At 62.2% G+C, this 16,264-nt stretch overlaps 3 protein-coding genes across 14 annotated transcripts; 1 reads left to right on the top strand and 2 right to left on the bottom strand.

The window, feature by feature from the left end:
- Positions 1-212: 212 nt before the first annotated feature.
- On the bottom strand, positions 213-1,836 carry LOC115341267 (nascent polypeptide-associated complex subunit alpha, muscle-specific form-like). The gene is made up of 2 exons (XM_030013985.2): positions 1,461-1,836; positions 213-434 (listed from the first exon to the last, which is right to left on the bottom strand). Exons 1-2 carry the CDS (start codon positions 1,834-1,836, stop codon positions 298-300), a joined length of 513 nt encoding a protein of 170 aa, XP_029869845.1. The 3' UTR covers positions 213-297.
- Positions 1,837-1,852: 16 nt separating this feature from the next.
- NR2E3 (nuclear receptor subfamily 2 group E member 3) lies at positions 1,853-7,130 on the bottom strand. Its single transcript, XM_030013973.2, has 9 exons — positions 7,056-7,130; positions 5,635-5,891; positions 4,334-4,484; positions 3,346-3,449; positions 2,991-3,245; positions 2,725-2,906; positions 2,259-2,490; positions 2,068-2,173; positions 1,853-1,989 (listed from the first exon to the last, which is right to left on the bottom strand). The coding sequence occupies exons 2-9, from the start codon at positions 5,690-5,692 to the stop codon at positions 1,857-1,859; spliced, it is 1,221 nt and encodes a 406-aa protein (XP_029869833.1). The 5' UTR covers positions 5,693-5,891; positions 7,056-7,130; the 3' UTR covers positions 1,853-1,856.
- LOC115341266 (translation initiation factor IF-2-like) lies at positions 7,109-11,210 on the top strand. 12 transcript variants are annotated; one of them, XM_030013976.2, is made up of 7 exons: positions 9,113-9,251; positions 9,429-9,446; positions 9,949-10,023; positions 10,181-10,198; positions 10,463-10,664; positions 10,746-10,978; positions 11,071-11,210. In XM_030013976.2, the coding sequence occupies exons 2-7, from the start codon at positions 9,429-9,431 to the stop codon at positions 11,089-11,091; spliced, it is 567 nt and encodes a 188-aa protein (XP_029869836.1). In that variant the 5' UTR covers positions 9,113-9,251; the 3' UTR covers positions 11,092-11,210. The 12 variants fall into 12 exon arrangements, 10 of the variants coding, with proteins under 10 accessions (XP_029869838.1, XP_029869835.1, XP_029869834.1 ...); XM_030013978.2 differs by lacking the exons at positions 9,113-9,251; positions 10,463-10,664 and adding an exon at positions 7,109-7,405; XM_030013975.2 differs by lacking the exons at positions 9,113-9,251; positions 9,949-10,023 and adding an exon at positions 7,109-7,405 and having other exon boundaries at positions 9,429-9,547; positions 10,508-10,664.
- The last annotated feature ends 5,054 nt before the right edge of the window (positions 11,211-16,264 follow it).

The following is a 16,264-nucleotide window of genomic DNA, read 5'->3' as shown; positions in this document are numbered from 1 at the left end:
CCAATTATTTAATTCCGATTATTTATATTCATCTTAACTTATATTTAGTTTATTTATATTCAGATAATTTTTTTTCCATTTATTTTTATTCAGATTATTTACTTTTATCTTTTTTTATTTATAGTCAGATTATTAATATTCAGCTGGTGCCCCCCCCGCCGCCACCCCCATCCGAGGACGGGCACCCCGAGTCAGCGGCGCGAGGAGGCTGGTTGCAAAAGCCCTCTTTATTTGGAGTATAAAATTGGGGGGGGGGGGGGGAGCAGGATCCCCCCGGGACACAGGGACAAGGGTCTGTCACCGCGTGTCCCCTGGGATCACAGAGCTGAAGTTGCGGGGCGGGGGGGGGACCCCACGGCCGGTGAGTGAGGGGCAGTGATTGCGGCTGGTGGGGCCCCGGATGGCATCACCCTCTCCAGCCGGTGTCACCCCCGGTCGGTGTCACCCCTGGGCTGGTGTCACCCCTGGTCAGTGTCACCCCTGGTCGGTGTCACCCCTGGGCTGGTGTCACCCCTGGACTGGTGTCACCCCTGGTCGGTGTCACCCCTGGTCGGTGTCACCCCTGGGCTGGTGTCACCCCTGGACTGGTGTCACCCCTGGTCGGTGTCACCCCTGGGCTGGGGTCACCCCTGGTCAGTGTCACCCCTGGTCAGGGTCACCCCTGGGCTGGGGTCACCCCTGGTCGGTGTCACCCCTGGTCGGTGTCACCCCTGGGCTGGGGTCACCCCTGGTCAGTGTCACCCCTGGTCGGTGTCACCCCTGGGCTGGGGTCACCCCTGGTCAGTGTCACCCCTGGTCGGTGTCACCCCTGGGCTGGGGTCACCCCTGGTCGGTGTCACCCCTGGTCGGTGTCACCCCTGGGCTGGGGTCACCCCTGGTCAGTGTCACCCCTGGTCGGTGTCACCCCTGGGCTGGGTGTCACCCCTGGACTGGTGTCACCCCTGGTCGGTGTCACCCCTGGTCGGTGTCACCCCTGGGCTGGTGTCACCCCTGGTCAGTGTCACCCCTGGTCGGTGTCACCCCTGGGCTGGTGTCACCCCTGGACTGGTGTCACCCCTGGTCGGTGTCACCCCTGGGCTGGGGTCACCCCTGGTCGGTGTCACCCCTGGTCAGGGTCACCCCTGGGCTGGGGTCACCCCTGGTCGGTGTCACCCCTGGTCGGTGTCACCCCTGGGCTGGGGTCACCCCTGGTCAGTGTCACCCCTGGTCGGTGTCACCCCTGGGCTGGGGTCACCCCTGGTCAGTGTCACCCCTGGTCGGTGTCACCCCTGGGCTGGGGTCACCCCTGGTCGGTGTCACCCCCGGCCAAGCGTCACCCTGGGCGGGCATCACCCCAGCCAACGTCACCCCCAGGCTGGTATCAACACCAGGATGGCCGTCACCCCCCCGTGGCCGGTGTCACCCTTGGTCTCGTGTCGTACCCCAGGCTGGCGTCACCCCTGGTCTGGCGTCACGGCCCAGGCTGGCGTCACCCCGAGCGGGTGTCACCTCTGGGTGGCAGCGGGTCCCCGTGGGTGCCGGCGCCACAGCAGGGGCACCTCGCCTGGGTGCGTGGGTTCCTCCAGCGTTTGGGACGGTGGCACCCATCGAGGAACCCGCCCCAATGAGGTGCTCCCGGTGCATCTGGCACTCGCTTGGGGACGTCCCCCTGCCACCAGCTGTCCCCGGTGAAGCTGGCCCCATGTCCCAGCTGCCGGCAGCATCCCGTAGTCCTGGCCACCACCGTGGAGACGGGACCGTGGGCGTCATCCCACCCCGCAGCATCCTGGGGTGAGGAGACCCGGGGTGGGGGGTGACGGGGTGCCAGCGCAAGGTGACAAACAAGCCAGGTGACATCGGGGTGGTGGTGGGGGGAGTCAGTTCTTGAACATGTCACACAGCAGCTTCTCCATGGGGGTGTTGCCGATGGTCCGGCGGAAGAAGAGCAGCTCCACGCGCTCAGAGGAGATGAAGCGCAGCGCCGGGAGGAGCAGCAGCAGCTTCCCAAACCTGGGGGACAGAGCGGTGGCCGTGGGTGGCTGTCCCCCCCCCCCAGTGTCACCCATGGGGCCGTGGGGACAGCGGTACCTGACGGGTTGCCCGGGGTAGTGAGAACGGTTGTGCTGGCCCAGCATCACCTGCGACTGGTCCTGCAGGTTCTCCACCTGCTCGGGGTCCTTCAGGCCGCGGGTCTCTGCAGGGACAAGGGGGTGACGGAATTGGGGGGGGGGGACACGACACGGGGATGGGCAGCGGCGGATGCTGGTGGGTCCCCTCACCTGGTTTGAAGAGCACCACGGCCTTCATGCAGGCGAATTCGGTGGGGTCAACAGACAACGCCTTGAAGCGGCTGAGGGTCTCCTGCAGCGCCCGGACGTCCAGGGCGGCCGGCAGCAGTTTGCCGGCGGCGAGTTCGGGGACAGCCAGCAGCGGGCAGCTCTCCAGGGGCATGGACCACTGGATGGCACAGAGCAGGAACAGCTCGCTCCACGCTTCTTCCAGCAGGATCACCTGGGGACAGGCGGGGAGAGCCCCCCCCAAAACCACCGTCACCCCCAAAACCTCCAGCACCTGCAGCCACCGCAGCTGGTTGGGCTGAAGAGCATCTTCGGGGGGGGGGGACATGGACGGACATCCCCAAGACCCTGCAGTGAATGTTGTGGGGATGCTCAACCGTCCCCATTCCACTGGTTGCCTACATTTTTTGGGGGTCCCCGTTGCCCCAACAGGGGTCCCCAACCCCACCTGGTCGCGGAAGGGCAGGTTGGAGAAGACAGGCAGGTTTTTGGCCCATTTCACCGCCATGAAGAGGAGACGTGCAGAGGTCTCATAGACGTTTTCGGGGCTGGCCGCCGGGTATGGTGCCACCTGGTACTCGCCGCCCGCCCGCTCTGGCTCGGGGCCCGTCACGTCCACTGTCTCATCGGCTGCAGGGACGGAAGAGGACGCCGGCGGTCACCACGCCACGGGGACAACCCCCACCCGTCCCCTCCCCACCGACGGCCACCCACCGTCCTCAGGCTCTAGCTTGGCGCAGGTCTCGGCCGTCATCAGGCTGGCCATGAAGCGGTGGTTGGTGGGCGGCGTGGGCACGCGGGGACCCGGGGTGACGGCGACGGTGGCGCCGGGACCGCGGGGAGCTGGGCAGGGGGTCGGCGGGACCTCGTGGGTGGTGGCCACGTGCTCGGGGGGCAGCTCGGCGTCCAGTTCGATGCTGTCCAGCCGGACCTGGGCCGTGCTGCGGGGCTGGCGCTCATTCTGCACGGCTGCGGGGACACGGTGACATCAGCGCCGGCCACCCTGCTGTCATCCCCCGCCATCCATCACCGTGTGTGTGTCGTCCCCCCCCCCCCAAACCGGTCTCACCGTCCTTGTTCATGCCGGCTTGCAGGCACTTCTTGAGCCGGCAGGCCTGGCACTGGTTGCGGTGTGCCTTGTCCACCGGGCACAGCCCCGTCCCCGCCTGGCACCTACGGGGAGAGGTGGCACCCGGCTGCAGCCCCTGGGGTGGCCCCTGATCCTGGAGGGTCCTGTCCCCTAGGGGTGTCCTGCCCCCGTGGGTGCCAAGTCCTGGGGGGGGGGGTTTGTCCCTGTTGGGTGTCTTGTCCTCCCCTCAATGGGTGTCCTCCACCCAACGGGTGCCCCGTCCTGCCGGGCGCCCTGTCCCAATGAATGCCCTGTCCCCAGCGGGTGCCCTGTCCTCCCTCCACGCGTGCCCCGTCCCAGTGACTACCCTGCCTTGATGGGTGTCCCGGCCTCATGAGGGTGCCCTGGACCCCCCCCCCCGGTCCCTGCCCCTCTGGGTGCCCGTCCCCTGGGGTCCCTCCCCTGCTGGGTGTCCATCCCCCATGGTCCCTGTCCCACTGGGTTCATGTCCCCCCGGTCCCTGCCCCACTGAGTGTCCATCCCCTGGGGTCCCTGCCCCACTGGGTGCCTGTCCCCTAGTCCCTGCCCTGTTGGGTGCCCATCCCCTTGTCCCACCGGGTTCAGGTCCCCCTGGTCCCTCCCCCACTGGCTCTCCAACCCCATTTTGTCCCTCTCCCATTCAGGCTCCATCACCAGGGTCCCTCTCCCACTGGCTTCAGGTCCCCTGGTCCCTACCCCGGTGGGTGTCTGTCTCCCTGGTCCCTGCTGGGTGTCCAGCCCCTGGATCCCCACCTGTCTCTGCCCCACCGGGAGTCCGTCCCGTGGGTCCCTACCCCACTGGGTGCCTGTCCCCCAGTCCCTGCCCCACTGTGTGTCCATCCCCAAGGTCCCTACCCCTCTAGGTGTCCATCTCCTGTATCCCTGCCCTGCTGGCTGCCCATGCCCCCACTGTGTGCCCCGCAGGGACCCCCCCCATCCCCGTCCCCACCTGTAGATGAGCTTCCTGCGGACGCTGCGCTTGAAGAAGCCGCTGCAGCCGTTGCAGGCGTAGATGCCGTAGTGCTTCCCGCTGCTGGTGTCCCCGCACACCTTGCACAGCAGCACGGGGCTCAGCGCCTTGCCAGGAGCCGGGCTCAGCCCTGCAGGAGTGAAGCCGCCACATTTGGGGTGACTCGGGACACCCCGATGTCCCTCATCGCTCCCACCAGTCCCTGCTGCCTCCTCCCCCCCAGCATCTGCTGGTCCAGCCCAGGGACATGAATGGGGACACCTCGGGGACTCCAGGGATTGCACTCAGGGTTCGGCATCCCCCCACACCCCAGCACTAGGGATGCTGTGGGATGAGCTCTCATAGGATTTTTTTAAAAAAAAAAGGGGGAGAGGGATGAAATGGTGTCCCTCGGGATGGGGACACCGGGCATCCCAGAGAAGGGCCACAACCTGGGACCGGAGTGGTCCTGGAGAAGGGCCACGGCTGGGGACACTGGGCATACCAGCAAGGGGCTATGGGCATCCCAGGGAACGGTCACAGCAGGGGACTGTGGGGACCCTGGAGAAGGGCCGGGGACCAAGGGCGTCCAGGAGAGGGTTGTGGCCGGGGACTGGAGGCATCCTGGAGAAGGGCCGTAGCTGGGGATCCTGGAGAAGGGCCGTGATAAGGACGATGGGCATCATGGAGAGGGCTGGAGTTGGGGACTACAGGCATCCTGGCCCAGAGAAGGACCACAATGGGGACCCTCAGCATCTTGGAGAAGTGTGATAGCTGAGGACCCCCGGCATCCAGGAGAAGGACCACGAGGGGGACCCCAGGTATCATGGAGAAGGACCACAGTGGGGACCCTGGGCATCCCGAAGGACCGTGAGAGGGACCCCAGCCATTCTGGAGAAGGACCACGATGGGGACCCTGGGTATCTTGCAGATCCATGATGGGGACCCCAAAGATCCCAGAGAAGAACCATGATGGGGATGCTGGGTGTCTTGGAGCCGGACCGTGATGGGAACCCCCAAGTAGCCTGGAGAAGGACCGCGGTGGAAACTGAAGGCATCCAGGAGAAGGCCATGATGGGGACCCTGGGCATCTTGGAGAAAAACTACGATGGGGTACCCCAGGCATCTTGGAGGTGGACCATGATGGGGACCCCAAGTATCCCAGAGAAGAACCATGATGAGGACCTCCAGGCATCTTGGAGCATAACCCCAACGGGGACCCAGCCATCCCAGAGAAAGATCCCACCGGCGACCGCGGTCCCACCGTGTCGCACCCACTCGAGCAGAACACCACCTCTTACCCGTGGGGCTATCATCCAGTCCGGCGCTCACCACCGACCCCGCCGGTGACGCAGCCATCCCGTACCCGGCGTTCCCAACCTCTCCCTCTCCCCTCCCTCCGGATCCACCACGGTGGGTGCCCCGAGGTCTGGCGAGGCGGTGGGTGCTCCAGCAGCTCTGCGGGCAGCGGGGCTCTTGCCTTGCTCTCTTCAAGGCAGCTTAGCGGCGGGCGCTGTGTAAGCAGCCGCCTCTTTGTCACCCTCTTAATCTTTAGTGTCTGCGCGGGGCCGGGGGGGGGGGGATCAATCAGCCACGCAATGAAGAATTAAAAAGGTGCTGAGCCCCAGCCTGGTAACCCTAAACCCCGTGACACCCAAGCCACCCCCCCATGCCCCCCCCCCGCGCGCGCTGCCGTGGGCCATCGTGGGGGTGTCACCCTGCCACCGCGTGGGCCGCCGCCCCCCCCCCCCCCAGCATTGCGAGGCTGAGATTGCGGCGGAGGTGGGAGATGGAGCGTGGGGTAGGAACCCCCATATGTGTCCCCCCCCCTTGGGACCCACCAGGTCCTATAAGCGCATAAGCCCTTCGCTAAGGCGGTTAGAGGGGAATAACGAAAAGTGGTAATTAAGGGGGGGTAATTTCCCTGACCCCAAGTAATTAATTACCGGCCCTGATGGCGAGGGGAGAGGGGGATGCTCGGTGGGCCCCCTGTGCCTCATTTTCCCCTCCTGGGGGGGTGCGCGGGGGCCCCCCCGGGCACTGGGCTGGGGCTGCTGACACGGCAGCGGGTGGGGGCCAGGTGGCCCCTGGGGGTTACGCAACCTCCGCTAAACCCTCGTCATGACAGAGCAGCACAATTTGGGATTTGAGGGCTTTAGCCGCTAAACCCCCCCCGGCCCAGCTCAGGGGGATGGCGGGTGGCCACCGTCACCCGTCCCAGGTTGTCCCCAGGGATGGGCCAGGCTGCGGCCGGGGGTCCCCAGTTCACTGCGTCCCTGCCGGGGGGGGGGGGGGGGGGCTCAGCCTGTGGCCCCGGGGGGGGTCTTGCTGCCGTCTGTGGTCCCAGCAGAGGCGTCCCAGTGGACGGGTCCTGGCAGCAGGTCCCCGCTGAGGGCTGGCGGCAGTGACACCAGTGGATCTGGGACCCGGTGGCGGCGGGGGGGGGGGGGGGGGGGGGGTCACCCCTCCATCATCCCTGCCTGCAGCATCGCTCCCGCCTCCCCTGCCCGCGGCGCATCTCCACCGTCCTGCCTGCCCGCAGCGTGGCTCCATCATCCTTGCCTGCAGCATCGCTCCCACCCGCAGCATCGCTCCGTCACACCCTGCTGCCTGGCTCCATCCTTGCCTGCAGCACCCCTCCACCCCCAGGACCCCCTCATCCACCCCGGGGTGCCCAAGTCCCACCCTGCAGCCCCCCCACCGTCCCAGAGCGAGCCCCCACCGTGACCCAGATCTCTGACAGCCACCATCTGCGGCAGCGGCCGCCCTCCTCCCTCGGCAGAATTATGACGCTGGGCTAATGCGGCGAGAGCAAGCTGTCACCTCGCCCTGCCCCGGCCCTTGCCCGCAGCTTAGGTGCCTCCAGACCCTTCAGCAGAGCTTCACCCATGGGTGAAACAACCCCCCCGGTGCCCCATCCGAGGGCGCCGGGAGGACCCGCGTCCCGGAGCGCCGGCCCACCCACGGGCGACGCAGAGACCCGGGTGGCCGGTGCCGAGGGATGCCGGGGAGCGGCCAGCGTGGCGATACATGCTGAGTCGGCTAATTTGCCCGTCCCCTCCTCGCCGTCGGGTAAAAGCCAGCTCCGGAGCGGGGATTTGGGAGGGGGATTAGCCGGGCCAACCATCTGCTGCCGGCCAATCATCGGCACGCCCAGGAAAGCCAATAATTACAAAAATATGGTTTCCCACCCCTTTTCTCCACTACCCCCGGCTGGGTGCTGTCCCCAAGGTGGGGTCCCCGTGGAGCAGCAACCCCATCCCCATCCCGGGGCTGAGCACCCAAGCCAGGCACCCGGCCGGGCTCAACCCGGCCCGTTTTCGGGGAGCGCCCCGAGCAGGCCTGACACCACGGCCGAGGGGCTGCGGGCAGCGGGGTGGGGGTGAAGGAGCAAACGTTAAAGCCCGCAGCGGGGTCGTGACGCGGCTCGGTGACAGACGCTGGGGCAGATGCCATGGGATTACCCAGCCTAAAACCTCGAGATCTGCCCCCCTTTCCCTCCCCCCCCCCCAGCAGGCAGAGAGCATTTAATTACTAATTTACTAATTACCCAAAGATGCTGGCAATGGGCTTGAAACCTGTGGTCAGGAGCAGCCCCAAGGCTCCAGCCGCCCTAATCCCACCGGCTGTGGGGAGCTGGTGGATGCACCCTGGCCAGGGGACAGCTCGGTTTGGGACATCGGGTGACCTAGGGAGGCACGGCTGTCCTGGCAGCCCCGCTCCCACTGGTGACGGCACGGGGTGGTGGGGAATGGGAGGGGACGGTGGGGACAAGAAGAGGATGGTGGGGACCAGGAGAGGATGATGGAGACCAGGAGGAGCCTATGGGGATGAAGGAGAGATGGCGAGGACCAGGAGGGGACAACGAGGATCAGGAGGGGGTGATGGAGACCAGGAGGAGATGGTGGGGACCAGGAGAGGACAACAAGGATCAGGAGGGGATGATGGGGACCAGGAGGAGGTGATGGGGACTGGGAGAGGATGATGAGGATCAGGAGGGGACAATGGTGACAAAGAGGGGCCAAGGGATGATGAGGATGATGAAGCCCTGGAGCAGCTAGTGAGGACCAGGAGGGGAAGGTGGAGACCATGAGGGGACACTAGGGATCAGAAGAGGGTGGTGAGAACGGGAGGGTACATCAGGACGGGAAAATGGGGACCGGGAGAGGATGGTGGGGATCAGGAAGGGACAAGAGCAACCAGAAGAAGACATGAAGGTCTGGGAGGGTACAAGGTGGCTGGGGGACTGGATGTGGCTGGGAAGGGTTAACAGCTGCCTGGCACTGAGCCGTGTCCAGGCCAGGCTCAGGTTTCAGCTGTAATTAGCTCTTGTTTATTGGAGGCTCCCTGACAAATGATGCTGTGGAGGTTGTCTGATGACAGAGGGTGACAGCTCCCACGTCACCGGCCCCAAGCCCTGCCAAAGCCTTCACTGACCCCCCGGCGCAAGGATTAAAGTTTAATGTGGCTCCGGAGCTGACCCCGGGCACACACCGCCCCGGGGACACAGGGCTGGGGACAGGCTGGTGGCCATCCCTTGGGCCACCTTCAGGTCAAGAGGCGCTTTGGCACCAAGCGGTGTTTTGGCACCAGCCTGGTGGCCACCGGCTATCGGTGCATCGTGGCCACGGGGCTGCTTCGTGACTCCTTTGGGGTCACCCAAGAGGTTCATTGATGAAATGTCACACCAGGTTGGGTTTGTCGTCCTGGGACTGGCCCCGCAGGGTGGGCTCGGTGCCACGGCGGGGCCGGTCGGTGTGGTCCGGTCACATTCCCGGGCACCGGTGGAGCCGTGCGCGGGTGCCAAGAGCCACCGCGGTGCTCGCTGGGGCGGGTTGAGATCCTGCCCCGCGGCCACGTTTGGAGCAGCAGCAGCTTGTGGGGAAATGGTGGAGCGACTGAGAGGAGGTGTCCCAAGGTGAGGGGGAGCGGGCAAGAGCGAGGGGGGATGGGCGCGGTGCCCGAGGACGCGGCTTGGGTTTCGGCAGGGGCGACGTGGCACCAAAAACGTTTGGGGACAGAGAGGTCCCCGAGGCGGGGCTGGGCACGGGCCTGTGTCCCCAGCTCGCTGGACATCACGTTCTTCTCCTTGCAGATGAACCTCCTCGCCCAGGTAAAGGGGGAGCCGGCAGGGAGGGGGCACCCACAGCCAGGAGGTCCCATCCCTCTGCCGTGGCACCCGGCGCCCAGGGACCCGTGGCTGGGACCTGCCCGGTGCTGAGTCTGGGAGCACGGGGAGGGGGGGGCGAGGGGTCCTGGGAGGCTGCTCTGGGCTGGGGATGGGTGCTAGCAGGGGTACGTGATAGCAGGGGTGGGTGCTGGCAAGGGTGGGTGCCAGCAGGGGATGGGTGCCAGCAAAAATGGGTGCTAGCAGGGGACGGGTGCTAGCAGGGGATGGGTGCCAGCAGGAATGGGTGCTAGCAGGGGACGGGTGCTAGCAGGGGACGGGTGCTAGCAGGGGATGGGTGCTAGCAGGGGATGGGTGCCAGCAGGAATGGGTGCTAGCAGGGGACGGGTGCTAGCAGGGGACGGGTGCCAGCAGGAATGGGTGCTAGCAGGGGACGGGTGCCAGCAGGGGATGGGTCCCAGGCTCGCTCTGCCCCCTCTCCCCACAGGTGAGCCCCCTGGTGCAGACCCTGCAAGCCCCAGCCAGGCTTTTCCTCCAGCCCTGGCGCTGGCTAGGCTCCTGGGTGCGACAGGTTTGGGGGTGCCGGCACAGGGACCCTGGCCAGAAGCTCAGGCAGGGGGATGGCAGCAGTCCGGGCAGGGGCTGAGCCATGACGCTGCTGCCCTGGCTCCCATCTCCCCAGCGTCCCCGGGGCTGATGCCGGGTGTTTGTCCCTCCAGGTGAGCGGCTCCAGGCAGGTAAGTGCTGGCATCCCCTCCGCGCCCTGGGCCGCCCGTCGCGCCTCTGGCACGGCAGGGCCGAATCCTGCGCGCCCTGCCTTTTCCCCAGCACCCACGGGTGCTCAGCACCTAGAGGAGGTGGCCCCTTCTCGGAGGGTTTCCCCATCCATGGAGCCCCAAGCTGTGCCCAAGCCGCCAGGGATGGGGGATGAGCCAGCGGGTCGGTGACGCTGCCAGTGTTCCCAGGGCGCTGGTGGCCCTGAAACATGGACGGGTCCCCAGGCGGCGGCTGGGGCAGCGAGCACGGCAGCGTTCTTCCTCTGCGAGGGGCTGCTGGGCCAGCACTTCGACGTGGTCCCCAATGGGGTGGCCGAGCCCCAGCCTGGGGACCTCTTCATCTTCCCGCTGGCATCGGGGGTCCCTGGCTGGTGGGGCGCCCACGCCGGAGTCTACTGCGGTGACGGGGAGATCATCCACCTGGAAGGTGAGCCCCAGGAGGTGGTCACGGTGTGGGGATGTCCCCGTGGAAGGGACACGGGGATACAGCGTCCCCTCTGCCCCGCAGGCAGCTCGGGGACATCCCCGTCGGGGATCGTGGCCAAGCACGGCAAGAGCCACCTCCTCCGGACGCGGGGTCCGGCCAAGGTGCTGCGGAGGAAGGGAGGGCTGGATGCGGCCTCCCTGCAGCGGCGAATCCGGGAGGCCATGGACCAGGCGGTGGAGTACGACGCCGTCACCTGCAACTGCATCCACTTTGCCCTCACCCTGCTGGGGCTGGGCCAGCTCGCCGGTGCCATGGTGGGTGCCACCACCATAGAGGGTGCCACCACCCCGGGGGACCCTGGCACCTCCTCCGGCCAAGCGTCACCACAGCCCATCTTCTCTCCCAGGTGTCCCCAGCGCTGCAGTGATGGAAGCGGCGATGAGCCCGAGGAACACGCGGGGCTGGAGCATCGTTCCCCGGGGGGACCAGCATTGCGCCAGCGGCTTTGGCATCCCTCTTGTGTTTGGCAATAAATGGTTGCACGGAGAGCCTGTGCCAACCCTGTTTGATTTGTGGGGTTTTTGGCTTTTGCTTTCCTTTTCCCAGAAGCTGCCGGCAAGCAATGTCCCACCTTGGCACATCTCGAAGGGAGCAGGAGCTCTTCGCTCCCCATGGCCTCCTGGGACAAACAGATGCCTCTTTTGTTGTTGGCGCTTGATTTTGAGCATCAAAATAAATACTCCCTGGGCTGCTGGGTTGAAAACTGGCCAAACAGCTGGACCAGGTCTGGTTGGAGGCCAGTCACTGGTGGTGTACTCCAGGGGTCAATACCGGGTCCAGTCCTGGTCAACGTCTTCATTACTGAGCCGGTTGATGGGGCAGAGCGTACCCGCAGTGAGTTTGCTGCTGACACCAAACTGGGAGGGGTGGCTGATGGGCCAGAGGGTCATGCTGGCACCCAGAGGGACCTGGACAGGCTGGAGAAATGGCCCAACAGGAACCTCACAAAGTTCAGCAAAGGCGAGGTGCAAAATCCTGCAGCTGGGGAGGAACAAGCCCAGGCACCAGGACATGCTGGGGAGTGACCAGCTGGAAAGCAGCCTGACAGAAAAGGTCCTAGGGGTCCGGGGGACACCAAGTTGACCATGAGCCAGCTACGTGCCCTTGGGGCACAGTGAAGGCCAACAGCTTCCTGGGCCGCATTAGGAGGAACGTTGCCAGCAAGTTGAGGATGGTGATCCTTGCCCTCTGCTCTGCACTGGTGAGGCCACCCCTGGAGCGCTGGGTCCTGTGCTGGGCTCCCCAGTAAGAGAGAGACATGGACGTACTAGTGACAGACCAACGAAGGACCGCCAAGGGTCTGGAGTATCTCTCGTATGAAGAGAAACTGAGAGAGCTGGGGCTGTTCAACCTGGAGAAGAAAAGGCTCACGGGGATCTTATCAGTGTGTATCAACACCTGATGGAGGGAGTAAAGAAGGTGGAGCCAGGGTCTTCTTGGTGGTGCCAGGACCAGAGGCAATGGGCATGAAACACAGGAGGTTCCCTCTGAACATCAGGAAAGACTTCTTTCACTGTGAGGGTGACTGATCCCTGGCACAGGTCACCCAGGGATGTTCTGGAGCCTCCATCCTTGGAGGTATTCAAAAGTCATCTGCACATGGTCCTGGGCAAGGAGCTCTAGGTTGCGGTTGGACCAGATGACCTCCAGAGGTGCCTCCAACCTCAACCGTTCTGTGACCCTGTGAAAATATTCCTCCACTGGGATCATTTAGAGCTGCTTCAGGTCTCTTTCTAGGCTTTCTTTCAGGGACTCTTGCAGTTCCCACACTCACAGGAGGGTTTCTGGGAGGTTTCACTCCCACCAGAGGGGAAATTTGATTCCCCAGCAAGGGGGAAATGTCCCCGTGGCTTCTAAGGAGAAGGGAGCAAAACCAAGAAGCTGGGTGCCTGATCAGGCTGGGGCTGGAGGAAGGTCCCCTCCTTTTGGACATGTCCTGCAGCTCCTCTGACTCAAGAGCGTTTCCAGGATCTCCTGCGTCTCCTCCCTCTGTTCCCAAACTTAACATTTAAAGTGCAATTAGCAAATTAACCGCAGCTTTAAAAAGTGGAAAAAACCATCCGGGATTTCCTGGAGTTCGTAATGCTTTGGGGTTTTGCTTTCAGCCTTTCTCCGTCTCTCATGGGTGACTTTTTCCCGAGCCAAGCCCTTGTTCCTGGCAGAAGCCATCACGGGCAGGGTGTGACGATGGCAGTGTGGGACCCTGCCCTCTGCGCGTGGGCAGGAGGGCACGAGCACGGCGCTGATGCCCTGTTTCTGTTCCTCTCTCCTTGCAGGTGTCGAGCAGCTTTGTCAGTAGGAGCTTGGCAAGACCTCCACCAGCAGCATGGGGGGCTCAGGGGGTGTTGGGGGGCGACGGGGCTGGTTCTGCCACCCCCTCGCCTTCCCTCCCCGGTGCGGTTGGCAGAGGCACTCGAGTTTCTGCTGTTCAAGAGCATCCCCAGGCACGGGGAGGTCTTCGAGGAGGTGTTAGAGAGCAAGTTGCAGCCTGGGGACACCTTGCTCTTCCCTTTAGACATCAGCTCTGGCGTCCTCAGCAGCAGCTTCAAACATGCGGCTGTCTACTGCGGGGACGGAGAGGTCAGACACTTCTAGAGTCAGCGTCCGACCCTCTACTCCCATTTGGGACGTGGCAGTGGCCGAAAGGCGGCCGGCAGCACAGTGGCCGGGCCAGGGTGATGGGTGGCTCTTGGTTTTCCAGACATGAAAAATCAGAGGACCAGAGGTCAGATCAGCAAGGAGGGCTTCAAAGCCATGAAAAAGGAGAGGGGGAAAGGCCACATTTATAAAAAAAAAAAGGTGGGATGGACCTCAGTGACTTCAATACTAAAGTCAGGGAGGCGACGAACAGCGAAGGCAACTATTACCCTGGCAAAAAGAACTGCATCCACTTCGCCTTCTACCTCCTGAGCTTGGTGGACTTCTACATAAAACTGGTGAGCACGGAGCTGGGCATCACAGCCATGGTGGGTTGACCCTGGCTGAACACCAGTTGCCCACGAAAGCTGTTCTATCACTCCCCCCTCCTCAGCTGGACAGGGGAGAGAAAATATAACAAAGGGCTCATGGGTCGAGATAAGGACAGGAGAGATCACTCACCAGTTACCGTCATGGGCAAAACAGACTCACTTGGGGAAAATTAACTCAATTTATTACCAATCAACCAGAGTAGGGTAATGAGAAATAAAACCAAATATCAGAACAGCTTCCCTCCACCCCTCCCTTCTTCCCAGGCACAGGTTCACTCCCGGATTCTCCACCTACCCCCCCCCAGCAGCGCAGAGGGACGGGGAGTGGGGTTTACGGTCAGTTCATCACACGTTATTTCTGCCGCTTCATCCTCCTCAGGGGCAGGACTCATCACACTCTTCCCCTGCTCCAGCGTGGGGTCCCTCCCACGGGAGACAGTCCTCCACGAACTTCTCCAACGTGGGTCCTTCCCACAGGCTGCAGTTCTTCACAAACTGCTCCAGCGTGGGTCCTTTCCACGGGCTGCAGTCCTTCAGGCACAGACTGCTCCAGCGTGGGTCCCCCACGGGGTCACAAGTCCTGCCAGAAAACCTGCTCCAGCGTGGGCTCCTCTCTCCACGGGGCCACAGGTCCTGCCAGGAGCCTGCTCCAGCGCGGGCTTCCCACGGGGTCACAGACTCCTTCGGGCATCCCCCTGCTCCGGCGTGGGGTCCTTCCCGGGCTGCAGGTAGAGATCTGCTCCACCGTGGACCTCCCTGGGCTGCAGGAGGACAGCCTGCCTCACCGTGGTCTTCATCACCACGGGCTGCAGGGGAATCTCTGCTCCGGTGCCTGGAGCATCTCCTCCCCTCCTTCTGCACTGACCTGGGGGTCTGCAGGGTTGTTTCTCTTACATGTTCTCACTCCTCTCTCCAGCTGTCGTTTCTGTGTGTCCTGGAACTTTTTTTCCTTCTTAAATAGGTTATCACAGAGGCGTTACCACCATCGCTGATGGGCTCGGCCTTGGCTGGCGGTCGGTCCGTCTTAGAACCGGCTGGTATTGGCTCTGTCGGACATGGGGGAAGCTTCCAGCAGCTTCTCACTGAAGCCACCCCTGTAACCCCCCCCCGCTACCAAAACCTTGCCACACAAGCCCAATACAGTGGGACAACTCCTGCACCCCCAGCTCTGCGTTTGCATCCTGACCCGAATTCCCCTGGGGCTGACCCATGGGCGGTGGGGACAGCCAAGCCCCCCCGCCCCCAGACAGCTTTCTCTTGCGGGTGGAAAGCCGAAATGAAGGTGGCAGCTGCGGCGGTGCGGCCGTGAGTATCCCCAGTGTCAGCCCTCCCTGGCAGGGCTGTGGGGTCCCCCAAAGTGGGCTGGGGTCCCCAGGAGGGCTCTGGGGTGCCCAGGAGTGCTGAGTCACCTGGAGGGCTGGGGTCCCCAAAGTGGGCTGGGGGTTCCCCAAAAAGCACCAGTGTCCCCATGAGGATTGGGGTCTCTAGGAGGGCTTCAGCGTCCCCGGGAAGGCTGTGGGGTCCCCAGGGGGGCTGGGGTCCCCAAACACAACTGGGGTCTCCAGGAGAGCTGTGGGGTTCCCAAGAGTGCTGGGCTCCAGCTGCCTTCACTGGTGGGGGATCCAGCTGCTGGACGACTTTTTTTTTGGGGGGGGGGGGGGGGTGCGTGTCCTTTCCGCTTGCTGGAGCTTAATTGCCATGCATTAAATTTTGCTACCTGAAATGTGCCCGTTTTCTCTCACTGCCTCACTCCTGCGCGATGGGGTGAGAGAGCTGACTGACTAGCAACCAGCCCCTTAGGGGCTTGTTAGCTGCGAAGAAAAATACTAACTGAAATATCTGCCAGATCAATAATTACCTGTGAAGAATATTATTATTATAAATAATAATAATAAATAATAACAATAATATCTGTAATAAGAATAAATAATATAATACAATACATATCACACATCATACATCATACATCAAATATACTATATACCATATACTATATAATGTATACTGTATAATATAGACTATAATATTATAGAATACAGAATATAATTAATATAATCTGCAATATAATGTAGTATAACATATAAAACAAAACATATAGCATATATATAGCATATAATGTAGAATGGATTATGGATTATGTATAATCTAGTATGATAGACTATATATAATATCATATAATTAATAGAATCTGCAATATATTCTAATGTAATATAATATATAACGTAATATATGGTAATAGTCTACAGCATGTAGCATACAATATACAGTATATAGTATATATCTAATGTATACTATATAATGTATTATATATGAAATAATGTAGTATGATATAATATTATTTAATATAATACATAACATAATGTAATATAATGTAAATACGTATAATTACATAATCTATCATGATGTATGATATATGAGCTAGATGCTATATACCATATAATCACATCCCAAAGACTACTACTAGCCCAAACGATGCCCCTTTTACCGCTGACTCGCACCCAAACCTGTGCAGGTGTGTGTGTGGGGGGGCGCAGGGCTGGGGACCCTTTTTGGGGGTGCAAAGCCCTCCCC

The sequence above is a fragment of the Aquila chrysaetos genome, chromosome 5 (assembly GCF_900496995.4).
Source record: "Aquila chrysaetos chrysaetos chromosome 5, bAquChr1.4, whole genome shotgun sequence".
Lineage (NCBI taxonomy): Eukaryota > Metazoa > Chordata > Aves > Accipitriformes > Accipitridae > Aquila > Aquila chrysaetos.
Note: the sequence above shows the minus strand (reverse complement) of the source record. Positions and strands in the feature narration are given on the sequence as shown.